Below are 21,294 nucleotides of genomic sequence, written 5' to 3' on the forward strand. Positions count from 1 at the left end.
GGGCAACAAGTCAATAAACGTTTGAGAAACTTGTGATGGCCAATGGATCAAAGCACCTTCAAAACTGCAGGCTTTGTGGGGAGTTGCTAGTATGCAGTGGTTAGTACCTTACAAAGTGGTCCAAGGACAGTTAACCGGTGAAACTGGGACAGACATGAACACCCAATTGGGGATTCAGAGTGCCCATGCCAACCCCTGTCCACAACTGACTGTGCCTACAATGGACATCAGAGCTAGACCATGGAGCAATGGAAGAAGGTGGCCAGGTATGTGTTGCCAGGTAATCACATTTTCTTTTACATAATCTGGACATCCAGTTACATGTGCATCACCTGGTGAAGGGATGACTCCAGAATACATTATGGAAAGAACCTTGAGTGCTTGCAGTCATATGGACGTTACTTGGACACATACTGTACTAAAGAAAGTTGCAGACCAAAATCGCCTCTTTCAGCAGGACAGTATCATACTGCACAAATGTACAGAGATCTTTTGAGGAACATGAAAGAGAGTTCAAGGTGTTGACTAGGCCTCCAAATAACTCAGATGTGATGAACAAACAAGTCTGATCCATGGAGGCCCCACCTCACAGCTTATAGGAATTAAAGGATCTTAGTGTCAGATACCACAGCACATCTTCAGAGATCTTATAGAGTCCATGCCTCAACAGGTCTGAGCTGATTTGTTAGCACAAGGGGAACTGACACGACATTAGTCAGTTCCTTTTAGTGTTATGACTGATTGGTGTCCATCATTAAATATTTGACTCTATAATTAGTGCAGTATTAAGAAATACCACCAGGACCTACACTTAAAGGAAACCCCTTGCTCATTTCCTGTTTAGCAGAGACGTAGGACAAATGATGAGGGAAGTAGTCATTGTTTTTCATTCCTTCTTTCCCTTATTTATTGTGCAGTTAACCACAAAACAGCATAGTGCACCTGATGTTTCCTTTAGAACAGCACGAAACTTTGAATTATGTGTCTTGGTGCGTTAAGTGCACTGATGTGTGTATTCTTGTAGCTAAAGAAATCAAAATGCTGTACCTACAACAATGACCTAACCCCAAACAGGCCTGTCATGAATGAGACATTGTGACTCACTTGACATTTTTATAAAAACGACACTTTTATAACCACAGCAGCAGTTATACACATATAGCCATGCATCAATGCCAGGCAAATGATATTTCTGTTTGCCACTTAGACAGTAAACTCATTTAAATGGAAGACAGGAACAAACAATAACTTAAATATTTAAAAGCTACAACTGAAATAAATGTTAGTGCATATTACAGCAAACAGCTGAGAAAATAAATCCTGTACTGATACTGTATACAACATTTAATAGATTCAGATACTGTATTGTGATTTGAAACTGAGAATTAACATTGACTTTAGGATCACGTCCAACCATCCTGCTTAGCGCAGCGTAAATAATTGCAATTAGCTGATTAAATCTTTGTGACAGGCCAAACTCTGAACCTAACCTCGATATCCTGTAGGAGGTTTCCAGAAGTTTAGCTTCAATTTAAACTGCATTTTTTAATTACACCTGAAAACTTATCTGTGAGGGAGTCACATCTCACACCAGTCAGAAAGTGCTGTGTGTGCAGGAAAGTGTAGACAGTGAACATGGCATTTACCGAAAAACAAAAAGCCACAGGCTGCGTTTACCACTTTATAAACTCACACTTTGTGAAACACACCATACGCTTCCTCCCCTGCATCAGAACCCACGTACCAAACCAACTCCTTTCTGTTTCTCTATCACTCACGCACACACACACGCCACTAACTGTTCCTTTGCAGATGCTTCATAAAGAAGTACATACACTGTACCCGTGTGCGTGTGTGTGAACCCGTTTCCCCAGCCTTAAAAGGTAAAAACACAAACTGTGAAGTGCAGCTCACACACTTTAATATGGAGGTGTGAAAGAGTGAGTGTGAGTGAGAGAGAGACAGAGAGAGACTGACAGAGAAACAGACAAAAAGAGAAAACGAGTGAGAGAGTGAGAGAGAGAGAGAGAGAGAGAGAGAGAGAGAGAGAGAGAGAGAGAGAGAGAGAGAGAGAGGGAGAGAGAGAGTGTGTGAGAGAGTGTGAGAGAGAGTAAGAGAGAGAGTGAGTGAGAGTGAGAGAGAGAAAGAGAGAGAGTGTGAGTGAGAGAGTGAGAGAGAGAAAGAGAGAGAGTGAGAAAGTGTGTGTGAGAGTGAGAGAGAGAGAGAGAGAGAGAGAGAGAGAGAGAGAGACTGTGTGATTCCACATTCTTTTTATGATATGACTTTCTTCTGCAATATGATCAGAGCAATGAAGGGTGACTCATCAGGGAAAGTGTGAGTAAAGTGTGACTGGTGTGTGTGTGTGTGTGTTGGGGGTTAGTGGGAGCTAAACTGGTCTCCTATGTCTCCTCTAACAGTCTCCTATGGCAACTCTGCTGATTGGCAGTCACCTTTTGTGTCTCACAGTCAAATTAAGTTTATTTATAAAGCCCTTTTAAAGCACCTCGGTTCACTCCAGTGAAGTCAAACAGACAGATCGACAGACAGATCGACTTTCCAGCCACGTTTTCAATCTTTTGTCTGTAGATCTGTCTGTCGATCTGTCTAGCTTGTCTAGCTGTCTAGCTAAAACAGATTGTTTAATAAAGTAGACATTTTATGAGAGCTGTAATAAACACTATGTCTTTATCTGCAATCAGGAGAAAAGCTTTAAAAAACACAATTCTCATAAACATGCTGTTTTTCACAAGCTGGTAACACAAACACACACATTTACAGTATCTCTCTCTCTCTCTCTCTCTCATGCTCCCTCCCTGTCTGTCTGTCTGTCTCTCGCTCTCTCTCTCTGTCTTTGTCTCTCCATGTTTCTCTCCCCTTTCTCATTCTGAACACATTCAGTGTGAGTTGAAATAATCAACATGTTAATAGGGAGATACATTTACACAAAGTGGAGAACACCATTCAAAATCAAGTCTGTGAGCGTTGTGATTTTGTCTAACAGCAGAATGTAAAATACAGTGTCTTGTGCATCAGACATGCCACTGATTCTCAACTGTACTGATGTCTGGGCTCCGACTGGGCCGTTATTGTTTCTGAAGCACTGACAGTAAGCTTAGAGCCTTCAACACTTGGGCCACCGCTGCCTGAATTTCTAAATGGAATGAAATCCTTGTTATAGTTAAGATACTAAGGCACCAAGATCGTAATGAGGATCAGCGTACCAGAAATCAAACCCGGACCGCACGTTAATGAGAAAGCAAAGGCATGTTCACACACCTCAAAGGTTAAATACAGTCTCTATTAAGTGGTGTTTAAAAACCAAACCACTGATCTCCAGTTTAATGATCTGCAATATTAAAAGACTGGCTGCTTTAATAACGCTCACAAGAGACCGTCATCACCTGCTAGATTTCACTCGCTAATAAAAGTTTAATGCTAATAATAAAACAGTGCTAATGAAGTGCTATGGATTTTTTATACTTGTATTATACTAGAGGATTGTGTCTGATCTGGAGGGTCACTAGACATTTATCATTACGTTATACAGACGATCCACATCTCCTCCATGCAGTAGTGTCTAACGAGGCTTTTTCATAGTGATGTAATATCTTCACATGGCTTGTAACTCGTATCTTTTTCTGCTCCGTGGTAGATTTTTTTTCCCCACTGGCAGCTCACGCCTAAAAATATAACCCAGCATGACCATAACCAAGAAATGATGAAACGAAACCAAGATCAATCAGGGCAAAACTTTTTACACCCTCAATCCAAAACATTTTAGAGAACATCCGTGGGAGGAACAGAGTTACATAAGTTTGCACACCCCTAAACTAATCCTTTGTTGAAGCAGCTTTTGTTTTTAGTAAAACCACTCGGCCTGTTTCGAGTCTAGCAGACTTCCACACGTTGTATGTTGAAATAAGACGTATGCTCTTGAAAACATTTTGTCATCCCAACATTATTTTTAGTAGTTGGTTGAGTTTACTATTGTTATTCATTTGTATTTCACAGCATGACGCAGCTCGAACCCAACAGAAGTAAGCCGATAACAACAGCAGGTTGTTCCGCACTGTTATATATTTTGGTGCTACATAAGAGAAGTTACGTAAACCTAATTACTTACTTTTATAACGCCTTTATAGTCCACTTAATAATCATAAAAGGATTACAAACATGCTGTATTGAAGGGAAAATTTCTATATAGATCAAATGTAAAAACTGAAAGGTGATATTCAGGTTATTCAAGATTTTCTTTTATTCCCTGTAAAAAGAGGTTAGTACTGTAGATAAAACCCGTTCAGCAGCTGTTGAAATCTAACAGTGAATTCGGTTAGCTGGTGCATGAGGAAACAATCTGGTGCTGCTGCAAAAAGTACAAAACACACACCTGCTTAACAGAAACTCCTGCTTTGTGACTTTCTCAATAAATTGAATCTATGAGTTTCTTCGGAATATCACACTTATTTTTTACAAGCAAACACCGTTTCCTTTTTTTAAGATTATTAAACTGAACATTTAATAGGAACTGAAAGGAGTAGAAAGACTGGATCATGGTTGTTTCTATACTAAATGCAATGCATCATTTTACCCCACGAGTCTTTCTGAGATCCACAAACGATACCAGACTTTTCATATAGCTTCTCACTTCTCACTAGGACTAACTGGGAGTCCCTCTGTGAATAAAACGGGCTTTAAGGATGAAGTGAATCAAGTCAAAATGACTCACTTTGTTTATTTAACATCTTATTCCGCAACTGCAGCTAAAATTAGAATGGAATCCAGGTGTTGACTTACCAAATAACACTGTGGAAACACACACACACACACACACACTTAAGCATCAACTGTCATAAATCCTAACCAAAACACAAAAGACCAGATGTTAACCAGAGCCAAACATATTGTATATATGTAGATAATTGTAGTATAAATATGCTGAATGTATATATTAAAAGTAGAAGTTATTTCTTAAAATTAATAGAAAAGAACTGAGAGACAAGAGCCACAGTTCAGTCAGAGACGAGGCAAACTGCAGGAGACACACTGTACTGTGTATGCAGTGTGTATCTCTGTGTAAGTCCACAAGTTAGGAAGCACTAGAAAGACCCAGGTAAGTTCTGCCCATGTCCCACTGGACAGTCTGTCTGCTACCCTTGTTATCAGGAGAAGCCCAGCTTGTGGCCTAACAGCCATAATAGGTCAGCCCACTACAGAACAACACCATCAACCCTTCTGCTCGCTGACATACAGTGAACTTGGTCAACCATTCTTGCCTTCCCCATAATCTCTAAGTCACCTAACCCTTTGGCCATGCTGTGTTTAAGCCGAAGTGTGAGACTCATTTAACATTAGTAACACTGCTCAATAGCACTAATTTTATAACTTATTTTTCATCATCTGGTGTTTCAATCAGCTTATCAATTACCAGCATGCATAGTTCTAAGAGGGTGAATGTAATATTTGATATTTCTGACCAACAACTTTATATGTATTTTTAATGTTTTGTATTTATTTTAGCTCCACTTCCCTTTCCCTAAGTGGTTATTCCACTTGTCAGGCCACCATTGTAAATAAGAACCTGTTCTTAATGACGTGCCTGTAAAAATAAAGGTTTTAAAAAAAAGAGTTATTGTACATTATATGGTGAATAAATACAATTCTAAATCTAGTTCCTGGCTCTTCCTGAATGTCTGCCTCTGCTCCACTAGATGGTGGCAGAGCTTAACATATCTCACCCTTGTACACACACACACACACACACACACACACACACACACACACAGCAATTTGATCATCCTCTCTGGTACACTGTGAAGTATGCTGGTGAGACCTGTGAGCAAGTCTGAGCAGACAGGGCAAGTAAACAGCGGTTAAGATTACAGCATCTCTAGGGACCAGTCTGTAGTCTGAAACACACACAAACAAACAGACCTCCAAAAACTAGGCTTTTACTAATATTTTTAACATCTACACAGATACTAAAGTAAATGATGGACCCTGCCAATAGAAAGTAATATGTAATATCATATTATATTGTTGTATCAACTACTTCACCCTGAGCGTTGGCTTTCTGCTTCACACAAATAAATCGATGCCAACAACACACACACACACACACACACCAAATAATGTACAATGCAATGACACTTTCAGCACACTACCACACAACCTGAGCATTAAATACAGTCTGAGGATTTGTTGGAGTTTTCCAAAGCATCTCCTACCAACATTCATCAAACAAATAAAAACCATACCACACACACGCACACACACACACACCCCAAATACTTTACTATTCTAACTTCAAAAAAATTATTTAATTCAAATGAAACTTTAATAGACTCTGTATGACCAGAATGTACACAATAATCTCAGAGATTTTTAATAAGCCCCACCTGAACAAGCCATACTCATCAATCCCTGAAACACTGTGTGAGAAATCTAGGCCAGAAATGGATGATAACGTTAGCGTACAATGGCAATTTCACAACACTCCAGGTGGCTGTATCCCAATGGGCTGCTCTGTGAGAGCTCAGCGTTAAGACGTAGCTTCCCTTCTGTTTCCTGGAGGCAGATTTCACACACGGTCCAGTTCTTTGCTATATTTAACACTGCTAGACATCTGCAATGGCAAACCCCTTATCATCTGCTTTCACTGCATCAATGAGACAGCTATGTAGTGTTCTGAATGTCTTAACTGACGTCACAGCCTTCAGCTATATGTATATTTTATTATACTTTAAAAACTGAATGTGTGAAATTCATAACACTATCAATGTTTCATTATATGCCTTCATTTAGACTGGATTCAATAATGTACACATTGTGTAGAACTCCTACATTTTTCCACCAGATAAGACCATGATTGAAGGGATACTGTCAACAGAGATACTGTGTAAGTTAAATAAGTAAGTCAGTTCATAGAGAACATTTACAACAAAATGCAGAAGCATATATAAAGGAAAGGAAACGTATATATATATATATATATATATATATACATACACACACACACACACACACGATATATACTCATCTATCTCACTGTACGTGCTTTTCTTGTCAATTCCTATAGCTTTTTTCCCCTACTGTCTTCCCCACTTTCCCTACATCATTAGATTGCATCATATATATATATTCTTGTTGATTCCTGAATCTTTTTTACTGTTCTTATTTAAATCATTAGATTGGGTCATCATTAGATATAAAAATATAGATATGATATATAAATATATAGATGTAAATAAGAACAATAGTAAATCTCTCTCTCTCTCTCTCTCTCTCTCATATATATATATATATATATATATATATATATATATATATATATATATATATATATATATATATATATATGAGATCAAATCTAATGATGTAAATAAGAACAATATGGAAAAAAGCTATAGGAATTGACAAGAAAAGCACGTACAGTGAGATAGAGGAGTATAGACCATGTGATGATCTTCACTAAGCACTTTATCCTAGTCAGGGTTGCGGATCAGAACACTGGGTGTGGAGGGAATATCCACCCTGATAGCAGGGCATCATGTATCACATGAATGATGAATATGTACATTATAATCATAAACAATAAGGAAAACACAGTCTAAAAATCAACAAAAATAAATGTGTAGTAAGTAACTTTATTTATAGAGGACACTTTAAATTCAGCTCAAACTGAACAAAGTGCTGTTCAAAACACAGTAAAATTAAAACACAGTCAAGATACAGTAGATTATCCAACAAAGAGTATAAAAAAGAAAGATGTAAAAGGAGGTGATACGTTACCAATAAGCAATAAAGACAGGTCTGTTTTAGCCTAGATTTAAAGACTGAAACAGAATGAGCATTTCTGGTGTCTGGAGGGAGCTGATTGACAGGAGAGAAGCAGCTACTGCGAACGCTCTCTCACCTTTAGATTTAAGGCGAGATCTAGGGACATGTAAGTGAGCTTGTTTAGAAGATCTATGGGAACTAGGTGCTGAGTATGAATGAATTAGGGCTGTAATGTAAGAAGGTATCTGTCCCGTTAGTGCTTTGAAAACAATTAAAAGAATCCTGAACTGTATTCTAAAGTGAACCGTGTTAAAGAACGCGTGTAATGATTATGTGCAGAAAAATGGGGGGGGGGGGGGGGGGGGATTATTCCAGTTTAACCCAGATATAAAAAGAAAAACTATTTCTTTTACACACAACATCCAACAGAGACAAGCTAAAGTAGCTAGCAAAAACAGGAGACAGATGATTTTGTGTTTAAAGCAAACAAACTATCGATTGCTATTAAGGTTAGTCGTTCTGTAGGTCAGCAGAGGTATCAAATCCACACACACACACACACACACACACACACACACACACACTCACACACACACCCTATACACATAGGTTTCAGTTTACTCTGAGATAAGCACACCTGTTTCTTCTTCCACTGAAGCTCATACTCTCCTCCCTCCTACACCTAAATAAAACGTACATATCACAATTTCTTGTAAGTCGTCTCACACACACGCACAAGCACACACACGCACAAGCACACACATGCACAAGCTCGCACACATCCCTGTAGATGCTACTCATTTTCAGTAATCCGTCACACAGACCTGCAGACCAGGTTTTTCCTGTCTTCCCTCTTGTGGAAAGATTCCACAAACAGACTGCTAAAGACAGAGACACAAAAACTTACACTGATTATAAAATGCTAGAGATGAACAGTCTCACTACACAGTATCTGAATGAACATTTGGTCTATGATGATCCACCACACATACTTCAATCCAAAGGTGCAGGTTTGTTACTGCTACCAAGAATACTGAAGTCAACCATAAGTTCAGAACTTGTTCCTAGAAGCCCCACAGATATGGACTAGCTTGTCCCATCTTGGGGCTTTACATCTGCTTTGAGCTTCCTGTATATGCTGTATTCGGTCCTCATGGATACGCTGATAGGACACTAACTAGGGCTCCTAGGAACGATAGAAAAATGTCTACTGATGTATATTTTCGATCTCATTTCGAGCTTCGCAAAAGACACTTATTGGCAGATGATTTACATCACTAGGGTTTGAGCCAGGAGCTAGCAGTGGTGTGGAGAGCATGGAGTACTAGATGAAACTCTCCTCAACACAAAGGTGAACAACTTGTACCAAAAAAAGGGAGGTACGTCTATCGTTTGTATGTTTGGATGTGATTTGTCGTTCGTTTCATTTACATAAAATCTAATTGCATCATATATCTATATCATATATTGTTTCAGATAAAAAATGATCCACATCACAATATAAGATTTTGCCCAGCCCTAATTGCCCCAAAACAGTTAATGCCCAAAAATGACCCAATACCTTAAAGTTGAAAAACTTTTGCTGTGATTCTAAAGATACATGATGCTCATACTGAACATATTTTTAATTCTGTTGGCACTTTGAACATTATTTAGTGGAGAAGAGGACTGGTTCTCTTGATCTTTATGCCCCTGCCCAATCTCCAGGACTTGTACAACTACAGGGTGAAGAAACGAGCACCCTGGACACAGTCTGTTTGTACTTCTGCCATCAGGCAGAGTCCAAATTCCTTTATTCTAGTAGTTCAGTAGTGTTTAGTAGTCCAAATTCCTTCCTTGTGCACATGTGCAGAATAAAGCTTATTCTGATGATGATGACGACTTCGGACTACAATGGAAACGTCAACAATCAGACTTCGTGCTAAAACTAGAATGAATTTCTGGGTTACACAATTGCACTTTTGGATCTTACAGTCCACAGTTCTAAAAGGGAACTGATTTATAATCCCACTCTCCGGTGTCTCCCACATGAGGATAGGGTCCCTTTGAGGCTGGTTCCTTACAAGGTCTCTTTCTTGTGTCTCAGGGAGTTTTTACTCATTATTGTCAGTCATTAGGGATAAATTCTGAGATTTATACACTCATATTAAGTCATATAGTGTGTATCAGGAGTTGTTCTTGTCTCCATAATTTGTCTTATTATGTCATAATATGTCTAATTGGTCTTTTCTGGTGAAAATCTACATCAACATACTGAATGTATTTAAGGATAAGAGCAAAAAATAGATGTTTGTGCTGATTTTCATCTATTCCCACCAATCAAAGAACATGTATGTGTGTGTGTATTTGTGTGTGTGTAGCGCTAAAAGATGGATGGAAGATCAGCAGCAGATGGCTTAACCTCTTTAGGTATAACAGTGGAGTGTGAAGACATGAACAGGTGTTAGGGTTAGAACGTTTTCATAACATTCATTCATTCATTTTCTACCGCTTATCCGAACTACCTCGGGTCACGGGGAGCCTGTGTCTCAGGCGTCATCTCAGGCGTCATCGGGCATCAAGGCAGGATACACCCTGGACGGAGTGCCAACCCATCGCAGGGCACACACACACACACACTCATTCACTCACACACTACGGACAATTTTCCAGAGATGCCAATCAACCTACCATGCATGTCTTTGGACCGGGGGAGGAAACCAGAGTACCCGGAGGAAACCCCCGAGGCACGGGGAGAACATGCAAACTCCACACACACAAGGTGGAGGCGGGAATCGAACCCCGACCCTGGAGGTGTGAGGCGAACGTGCTAACCACTAAGCCACCGTGCCCCCCCCCGTTTTCATAACATCTTCGAAATTAATTCTACATTTAATATCAGCTTGTATGTGCTAAGTAGGCTGATGTCCTTATTAATCCACCATGTCAGTATTTTTTTTTTCTGTTATAATAAAAAAAAAAGTAAAAGAAAACCCCCTTTTTTGCAAATAATACCTTTTCTAGTAACTTAATTTTACAATTTAATTTAAAATTTTTATTGAATTTTCTGTTGTTTCTATACTCAACAGAAATATATGTGAATTGTTAAAGCGCCATACAAATAATAGCGCTATACAAATAAATAGAACTAATCTGAATATCTCCACTTTATTATGGTTAACTATAGGTATTTTATTTTCAATGTTTAAAAGAGTAAAAATCTTTAAGCTAATAAATTTGAAAGAAAACAGTATCAGATGGGTGTCGGATTCAGAATCCGATCGGAAATGAGAACGCGAGAAGTTATTGTGCTATAATCTAAAAATAAAAAAGACAAAAAAACAGCATCTTATTCCAGTGCAAGTTTTCCACTTTTTAAGGAGTGTCTGGATTCCTCGAGTAAAATAACAGATTCAGTTCATATCGTAGTTAAAGGTTTCATTTAACTCGAACGTTTCTTCTAAGCTGACATGATAAAGATACCACCATGTGCTATAGAGGAGGGGGTGTGGTCTTCTGTTGCTGCTTTAACTCATTACAATCATTTTTGCTCGAGCTACAAAGCGGATGAAGATCGTGAACACCCCTGAACTCGTCCTTTGTGAACATGGAGCTGGTCATCTAACTGAGATGAGTGATGTATATTTACCTTCTCGTAACAGTACACTGTATTGTCAGCTGTATATATTGACACAAGTGACACAAAATATCTGTATGTTGATTGAGCTAAAGCAAATATTAGGATACGCTCATGGGAAAAAGACAGGACGCTCTCCGGCAGATTACGTCAGATGACAACAAAAACGTTCGCCGACATTCAGAAACAAATAAATGAGTACACCTTTCCTACTTTCACAGTCATTAAGAGAGTAATTAGCATTGTTATTGTAATAATGAGTTAATTATCAAAACAGACGCCCTTATTCAGAGTGACATAGAAAAGTGCTTTAAAGTCTCATTAAAAAATTCAGTAACAATATTTCTCAAGGTTACAGACTTAGGATACCATGAACCTAAAACTTGCTAGTCCAAGTGTTTCAGGAAGCGGTAGGTCGTCACTCAGCCTGAAGATATCCAGTGACTTAGCTGTTTGGACGTTTGTAAGTTTGTTCAACCACCTCGATGCCAGAACAGAAAAGAGTCTTGCTGTATACCTTCCTCTTACCCTGAGAGATGGTGGGACCAGTTAAGGAGTGCTGGTAGCTCTGAGGGTGTGAAGTGAAGTACGAGGACTGATAAGAGTTTTGAGGTAAGAGGGAGCCTGTCCATTTTTGGCTTTGTATGCAAGCCTCTGTGTTTTGAATCTGATGCATTCAGCTACTGGAGGGAGTGCAGCAGTGGGGTGGTGTGGGAGAACTTTGGCAGGTTGAAAACAAGTCATGCAGCTACATTTTGGATGATTTGCAGAGGACAAATTGTGATCCGAGGAGTTGCAGTAGTCCAGTCTCGAAATGACAAAAGACTAAACAAGTGCCTGAGTTTCAGCCTGCATGGAAAAAAATGGCTGAATCCTTCTGATAAAACCAACATGAGCATGTCAAATAATAAACATGCGACGAGAAGGACAGTCGAGTGTCCATGTTTACCGAGTATGAGATTTTTTTAAATCACTTGCAAAATAGATTCAACTAATCATTACAAAATATGAAGAAAAAAATAAAAGTGGGAGAGTGGGAAAGAATTGGTCAGAATTCAAGTTAATGATTTTTTTCCACTCCCTTTACGTTATAAATCAAGTGACATGAATCAGAAATCAGTATTTTGCTCCTCTACGTCAATGTGCACACTCAGACTGTACCATTTCTCCAAGACAGCTCTGCATTGCCTGAGCTAGAAGGATCTAGAAAAACAAAAAGGTATACATGAGTATAAACAAGTCTTAGGCACCACTGTTGTTTTTTTTCTTAGATGTTAATTATATAGTTTCTGCACTGTATCCATGTGCCTCAAAAAGTAGAGCCTTAAGGTGAAATTCTGATGCCTGCTAACCTGAGATCAGCAGTTGTTTTTTATATCTGTATCAAAAGAACAACTTCCACAACAACATGAATCCCAGCTAAGAACAGACATGTTAATTAGATGGAGTAAAATCCACTCCTTACATAACCACTGACACACACTGAAACCAACACACACACACACACACACACACACACACACACACACACACATTAGTGTTATGGCTGATTCAGTGTTATGGACGTGAGGATGGCCCAGAAATAAGCTGTCAGTGCTTTACTCCAAGATCAGCAAGATTGGGTTACCATAGCAACATACTGGACCAGTGCCCTGTATAGATGAGTCCAATATTAACACAGTGTCCTAGCATGGAGCTGTACACTATACAGCCAAAAGTATATGGACACCTATCCATCACACCCGTACGTTCTACTTCCCTTCTGGTGCAATACAGTCTGGTGTACCTGACTTTACTAACACTCTTTTTACTGAATGGACAAATCACCACAGCCATACACCGAAATCTCCGGATGACGATGTCTGTTCTGTTTGCCAAAAGATACATGACCAAGAAAGGGGGTTTCCTGTTCATGTTGGACAATGTGTTAGCCAAAGCAGACATTAGCCAAATGCTATCAGATGTGTTAGCTAGAATAGGTTTTATTTAAATACTAAGAAATGTCTTAGCATTTGGCAAATTGCTAGGCATTTAGCCAAGAGTTGCTGGAAGCAAACCAAGAGCTCCTGAGCAACGTTTAGGTCAGCATTGTTTCTTACTGTAGGTGAGGTATTTTTAGGTGTAGAAGCCTTTCTTATCACCATATAGACATTACAGCACAGCACCTACTGAGGAGGTTGTGGTCAGAGCACAGGGGCAGCTATGATGGAGCAGGAAGGGTTAAGGGTCTTGCTTAAGAGCCAAACAGTGAGAGGTTGGCAGTGCTGGGGCTTGAACCCCAACCGTCTGATTAACAACCCAGTGCCTTAGCCACAGTTTTTCCTGAAACCATACACTAAAGCTGATATAGTCGGAAATCTGTTAATGATAGAGAAAAAAAAGGATAGAACTGATGAGTAAAACAACAACTAATTAACAATGAAGAGCAAAATGTCAGTATTTATCTTGTCAGTTCAAATTAAGGCAGTGAAACGTTAATAAATTGCAACAGACCTGGAAGACGAGAATAAATAATTATTTCTCATTGGCAGATGCAACTGAAGTCAAAACTTTAGATGACGCACACCATCAGCATGACCAGCGACAAAAATGGGCACGAGGAAAAGCACCTGAGGGCCACTGTTACATGTGCTGGTGGGTCACTGATGCGTCGAAGCATCAGTTTTTTCGGCCAAAAATCGGCTTGAATAAATGGACAGAGCCTTCGACAAGATGTTTCAAATCTGTCTCACTTTGAAAGCTGTGGTTTGATTTAAAAACCACATGCACACAGGCTAGAAAAATAAAAGAGCATGATTTAAAGAGTGGACTAAGATCTTTTTAAAGTGTCTCCAAACCATCACAGGAAGAGAGTCAGCACTGTTATTGTCTTTAGGCCAGGAGTCACAACAAACCACAAGAATTATTTTTAGGCAGTAGTTTATAAAAACGTTTTTGCATAAAAAATATCTCTTCTAGCACTCACTGAGGATTAGCAGTTGAGGGATAAGGGCCTTGCTAAGGGGTTCACTTGGTGGACCTGGGATTTGAACTCAGAACCATCCTATCAGCAATCCAACACCTTAACCACTAAGCTACTGCATCAAACAAAGGGAGTCTTGATGGAGACTTGAGAGTGTCGCCAGAGTCAATCCTAGTAAACCTGAACTGCTGGTCATCCCAGGTGGCTCTTCCCCAGGTCAGGATCTTGCAATATCCATACACAAGGATCTGATCTCCGATCTGATCTCTGATCTAGACTACTGCAGCTCACTGGCAGGTCTACCTATGAACTTCTACTAGATGTCCAAACAGCTGAGTCACTGACCATCTTCAAAATACAAGTGAAGACCTACCTCTTCCTGAAAAACTTAAACTAGATCTATTCCCTGTTTATTGTATGTGTATATAAAAAAAAACAAAAAAAAAAAAACTGAACAGTGTTTTATGTTAATGGTATCTTAAGTCTGTGAACCAGCATTAATGTGTTTATCGAAAGAGACTTAAAAGCACTTTTGTATCTCTCTGGATAAGAACGTCATGTAGATGTAAATGAGTCTTGAGGGAGTCTTGAAGAAGTCTTGAAGGGGTCTTTGTTAGACTCCCTCAAAAATAATTGGACTAAATATCAAGATTATAAATATACAAATTATTATCGGGAGTGACACGAGTAACCACAGGGAGTCTGTGAAAGATCCTTCAGACTCTGTAGGGATTGATCACAATATCAATGTTATATTGTCTCCAGCTTTAACTAATTGTGTCAGAGGTTAGACGGATATCTGATATCTCCGGTCTCACGGAAAGGAAACTGTTCCTTGTTCATTAAAGGAGTAAAAAGCCCTGATCTAAAGACGATGGAGAATCCATCTAGCCAGTTGGGACGTGTGTGTGTGATGCGGTTAATTATCACTGTGTCCAACCACAGCATGGAGTCTGTCAACAGAGACAGAGACCGATCTCCCCTACTGAACCTCGTGCGCACACACACACACACACACACACACACACACACACACACACACACACAGCTTTGTGGAACTAAATAATTCAATTCATCTGGGCATGTCGTGTTTCTCTCAGTCTCACCTGAGCTGTTCTCAGGTCAGGGCCATCATGCATCCATTAATGAGATCAACAAACAACCTGTCAGACAATGCAAACACTCCATCAGCATGTGCGCACACACACAGACAGTCTTAGGGCACACAGGAAGCTGAGAAACCCTACTGAGTGCCACAATGACGACAGATATCACTTCACCACTTTGCTTACATGTTAATTGCTTGATTTACTGTCCATCATCTTTAAAAATATCTTCAGTGGAATAAAAATAAACAGAAGCCAAAAAAAAAAAAAGAAGTGCAGCTTGACTCAACTGAATGAGGAAAGAAGGCAAGACTGTGAAGCAGATACCGTCCTCCCCTGGGCTGTGGCAGATATGGAGATATAGTCAAAGCAGGACTAAAAGTAGAAATGCTAATGATGGTGCAGGAGCGTCTTATCCACCCTTCTGTTCCCTCGTCTTCCCTAACGAGCCGTGTGCTTACGTCAGATTGGGAAATTCTGATCGGAACGCTCATTAGATCTCAGCTACATCCATGTGAACAAAAACTATATGCATGGAAACAGACAAGTGAAAGATGTAGTAAAGCCTGAGGCCAGTGCTGAATGTGTGTGTGTGTGTGTGTGTGTGTGTGTGTGTGTGTGTGCACAGGTGGAAATGTAAAGAAGAGGGTGAGGGATGAGACAGAGGTTTTGCATTTACAAAGACACCAAAGTTAATAGTTTATTTCTAGAGATACATGTTTTTTATTCTTGCTCTTGGGACTAATTGAACATTTCTAATAAATCTGAAGTGACTGCTCATGTAATATTTACCGTACATCATGTGCTGGATACCAAGATGTTTTATTCACTTCCGGGACATGTTCCTGAAGAACTGACACCTTCTGTTGTATAAACAATAAACCTTCAGGATGGTGTGAGGTGAAGTTACTGTCTCCTCCCTGAAGCTGATTCTCTAGCATTTTGCCAGCTACATTTCTGATTAAATAAAGCAGTCTGGTTTAAAGTTAACATCCCTCCCTTCTTTTCTCACTCTCGTTTGTCCTTCTCGGTTTGTTACCAAGGAAATCTCCGTATTTAAACATCCCCCGTGTCGGAAAACTCCTCCCGAAATGTTCAGCAACATCTCCGGGTGTATTTAATCTGCATGTGTGTCTGTCTGTAGTGTCTGTCATGCTGTTAGAGAAGTGAATCTAATCTAATATATTAAATCTACATGTCTTACTGTAAACTTTGGAGCGTCCACCGTGTTGTTGTTCTGGACAGTGGCGTCTTTACCATGAATCCACAGCACTGAGTAACATAAACTCAGTATACGGTGGATTAACGGCATCGTGATGAGTGGCTACTTTACAGGCTAACGTTACATTTGAGCTTTGTTCATTCTGGAGCCTATGCTGTACTCTAATACGAGATGAATTAAAGTTTGATGTGATGTGATGCATTTATTATGTTTGTTTTTTATTGAAACTAATGTAAAGTGACAGTACAGTATTATTAGTACTTTTAGTCAAGTTATATTGGTGTGTGTGTGTGTGTGTGTGTGTGTGTGTGTGTGTGTGTGTGTGTGTGTGTGTGTGTGGGTGGTGGTGGTGTTGTTCTCTTGCACCATCCATCAACAACAGGGTCGAGACAGAAAGGTAGAGGTGTGTGTGTGTGTGTGTGTGTGTGTGTGTGTTTGTGCTCATGAAACATAATACTGAACAGCTGAACTGTGTCTCAGCACCACTAAAGCAGCTACACACAAGCCCAGCTAATTAACACTGCAGCACACAACACCTAAATCTAACCTTAACAATAACCTCAGAAGATAATCATCTGCCTCTTTTCTTTCTTTCTTTCTTTCTTTCTTTTTAAACCAAAAAAGTGACTATAATTGTGATCCTCGTGAGGACTGACTCCATGAGATTGAAGCTGTCAGATATTCCTAACCTTAAGGGAACATCTGGCTACTCTACAGCGAGATATAAACACATGTACACACACACACACACACACGCACACACACACCTGAACTTTGCATCTGTCTTTTTCTGGACAAGGAAGATGATGAGAAACATCGAGAGAATAATTTAATGTAGGAACAGATGAATTTAATGCAGACAAAAACACAGGCTGTATGAATGCCTAAAAGAAGGAGAAGAAAGGAACACACTTTAGGCTGATCACAAGACTTGTCATCACACACACACACGACAAGATCAAGTCCCATTTGGCCACATTCTACTGGGGGTGTGTTTGTAGTCTTAGTCTTTGTGTGTGTTCACAGGTGTGTGTGTGTGTGTGTGTGTGTGTGTGTGTGTGTGTGTGTGTTTGTATGAAGTGTGATATGTGACAGAGCCTCATTTCCTACTGTGTTATGGAACCTTTTGAATTTACTAGTAAGGACACTCACTCTCTCTCTCTCTCTCACACACACACACACACACACACACACACACAGTGTATGGTGTTCTTTATATGCTGTGCTTTATATGCTAGGCACAAAGCTGAGTTCCGGCTTTGGAATGAAAACAGTGTCAAAATAAAAGTCCACGCAGGCACCAAACTTGCTGCGTGTTTCATTAAATTAACAATACCTTAGAAATACTAAACCAATGCTCTTAAATCTTAAAGCCAAGGAGCCAAGATCTACTTCTTGTAAACATTTTAGTCTTCGACCAGGTGGCCAGAGCTGCTTCATTAATGTAGAAAGTTCTAATAAGAGCACGTGTGTGTGGACATCATTGCGGATAACAGCCGATATATCAGACTGGGATTCCAAATGAGCTGAGTCTGGATTTTACTGTAATCCAGTTTAATCAAGGCGTCTCAGCAGATATTTAGGCAAAGGTCTTTACAGAAAGGAACAGCAAGAAGAATTCGAGAGTCTCCTCAATGAAGATGTTTGACATTTCATATCTGCCCAGCATTCGGGAGAAAATCGACTAGTACTGCCTGGCAATAAGACAAGAAATCCAGGTGTGATCAAAGTTTTGCGAGCTCTCTGTGTTCTTTCAGAATGGCTGGTGATTCTCACGTAACTAAAGTCTTACTCTGATGCCATTCCACTGCCTATTCAGCTCACAAATCTAAAAATCTGTAAGACAAACAGCAATTTGTAGCACAGTAAATGGAATCAGACATTCCTCTCACATTCCTCTCACACTTCTATTCAACAGATTATTAAACAGATTACCGACTTGATTCCATCAGACAGACGGTTCATCGTGTTGGTTTGTTTTGTTCAGACTGGAGGTCTGTAACCATTTATTCAGCCAGTAAAATGCAGAAAACCCAGGAGATATCCTCAGGTTCTTGCCTGCTCTTTTTGCAAATTTCTCAGACACACAAATTTGAATTTTATTTGATTGGTATAGAATTTCTGCACAGATCTGAGCTGCTTTACATGAATTTATCACGTCCCAATTCAACCGATCAGCCCATGCAAATCACAAGAGTCTCTCACATCTCTCTCCATCTATCCATGCACTCCATCATCTGCGTATTCATCGTTATCCAGTCAGCCAATCGTGTGGTTTCGGCACGATGCGGAAACTCATTCGGATCAATCGGAATGGACAAAAACATGATCTAGACAGGCTGAGGTTCTTACAAACTGCTGATCGTGTTGCGTCAGTCAGCTTCATGGTCTGGTTTTTATCAGCGATCATTTGAATACATTGGCAGGAAGGAATAAGTGTTGGGTTCGTGGTGAACTCAGAATTTGAGATGACCCATTAGTTCCTCAGGAGCTCGGAGTTGCACAATTATAAACTGTTGTCAAAAAAACATTATTTACATTATTTCCTGTTCAGTGTCACCCAAATGAGGATGAGGTTCCCTTCTGAGTCTGGTTCCTCTCAAGGTTTCTTCCTCATGTCCTCTCAGGGAGTTTTTCCTTGCTTGTGCATTAGGGATAGATGTTAGAGATATATAGTAAGTTCATTTTAAACTCTATTTCTATGTAAAGCTGCTTTGAGACAATGTGAATAGTTAAAAGCGCTATACAAATAAATGAAACTGATCTCCTGAGAATAGTTTACACAGATGAGTGAGGTCACAGGAGCAAGGCCAGTCTGCATATAAGCGCACTCTACATCTAGTGAGCAGAAAAACATCTCAGTATCTCCAGCATGCTGAACCTTGAGGTGGATGAGCTGCAACAGCAGACCACAGCAGGGTCCTGTCCGGTCAACCAAAAACAGGAATCTCAGGGTAGGCGGCACAGGCTCGCTGGACAGTTGTCCATCTGTCCACACTCAAACAGTTCTTTTCAGAAGGTACTACGTGGACGGGTATGTATTTGGTTTTGTATTTGGTTTTTACTAATAATCTACTATGTAATCTACACAGTTTCTGCTAGAGAATGCGTGTTCAGTTGATTAATATCCAGTCAGCTAGCAGTTAGAGATGATCTGTATGATACGCTTACATGTGTATATTGTGGTGCGATTTCTCTAACTCCACAAGTGCCCAGTTCCACCCTGCTTGTGTTTATTTGGAGCCATGTGTTCAGCTGCTCCTGTTCTAATGGCATCAGCGCAGTCTACAGATGCTGACCTTCCTAAATGAAGGTGAATGTTGTTTTGATTGCATGCATCCATGTAGGAACGTGTCTCTGTCTCACCATCTATCTATCTATCTATCTATCTATCTATCTATTGGTCCATAGGCTGTATGTCAATCTCCCAAGCCCACCTTCAGTTTCATTCTTATCCGCTGTCACCGAAGACATCTCACACACACACATACACACACACACACTCACCTCCTTCCAAATAGCCTCAAGCCTGTAAAGCTCCTGCTACTATGTCTGCGACCTCCGGCATGCCGCTCGGCCTCCGGTGGTGCAGTGCAAGGCAGGTCAGAGGTGGAAGAGGATGCTGAGGTGGAGGCCGGTGAGGTTGTGTCCTCGACCCCTTCTTGTGACCCCGCCCCCTCGTCGTCTGACATCACTCAAGCTGCGCTGTCCAATGCGGCGTGTTCATGACAGGAATGATAACAGACACGGCATGCTGCACCATGCCGCACCACCTTCTGAAAACCGGGCGAAGGAAGGAAGCGAGGAACAAACAAAGGAAGGAGTGACGGACGAAGTGAGACAGACGACGAGTTCTGTAGCTCTCTGGCTCTTTCACTTTCCCATTCCACCACAAGCAATATTAATCCCACAAGCAGACTCCTGCGTTCCTGGTGTCCTTCTTTCCCATACCGTCCCGTCCCTTCCCTTCCCAGACTCTCTGTTCTTTCTCTCTTTTTCTGCCAATCTCAAGCTGAAACTTGTTGCAAGTTGAGCTTCGGCAATAGCTCATAAACCTTCTGGCAAGAACTCCTTCACTACCACTGCTCTTTCTATCTATTTTCCTTCTCTCGTCTACAGACAGAGTGTGAGTTTCTGCTAAATTGTGCTTCTCTAAACACACAAGCATAAACACACACAAGCTCACACATGCTTTCAGTTGTTCTTCCTCTCTCTCTCTCTCTCTCCCTCTCTCTCTCTCTCTCCCCCCTCTCTCACTCGCTCTCACTCGCTCTCTCTAACAGCCGGCTCTACTCAGAGACACTGCACCAGACCAGGAAGTGTCAAGCTCAAAGGAAAGCAACACCATAAGGACCCCATAAGTAGCTGGCCTTAGACATGCCTGACTGATATTCTTCCTCTCTGTCTCTCCCACTCTACTGACCTCAGATTGTTTAACCTTCATTATTTTTAATGATTATCTAGTAGGTTTCCACAATGTCATTATCCAGGAAAACTGCACGGAGCTGAGCAGCAGCTGTGATTAGTTCTAAAGAAAGAGGAAGTTTGCTGATGACAGGTTTAGTATGACTTTCTGTCATTTATACTGACATACTGACAGCCCACTGTGGTG

At 40.3% G+C, this 21,294-nt stretch overlaps 1 protein-coding gene across 1 annotated transcript in view; it reads right to left on the reverse strand.

The window, feature by feature from the left end:
- The window catches only part of dgkza (diacylglycerol kinase, zeta a), a 95,957-nt gene extending 75,016 nt beyond the window's left edge, over window positions 1-20,941 (reverse strand). The window contains exon 1 of the mRNA XM_060859198.1: window positions 20,190-20,941. Within this exon, the coding sequence (XP_060715181.1) occupies window positions 20,190-20,374 (185 nt within the window). The 5' untranslated portion in view covers window positions 20,375-20,941. The remainder of the gene's footprint in view (window positions 1-20,189) is intronic.
- Window positions 20,942-21,294: the final 353 nt, after the last annotated feature.

This window comes from Tachysurus vachellii, chromosome 23, assembly GCF_030014155.1.
Source record: "Tachysurus vachellii isolate PV-2020 chromosome 23, HZAU_Pvac_v1, whole genome shotgun sequence".
NCBI lineage: Eukaryota > Metazoa > Chordata > Actinopteri > Siluriformes > Bagridae > Tachysurus > Tachysurus vachellii.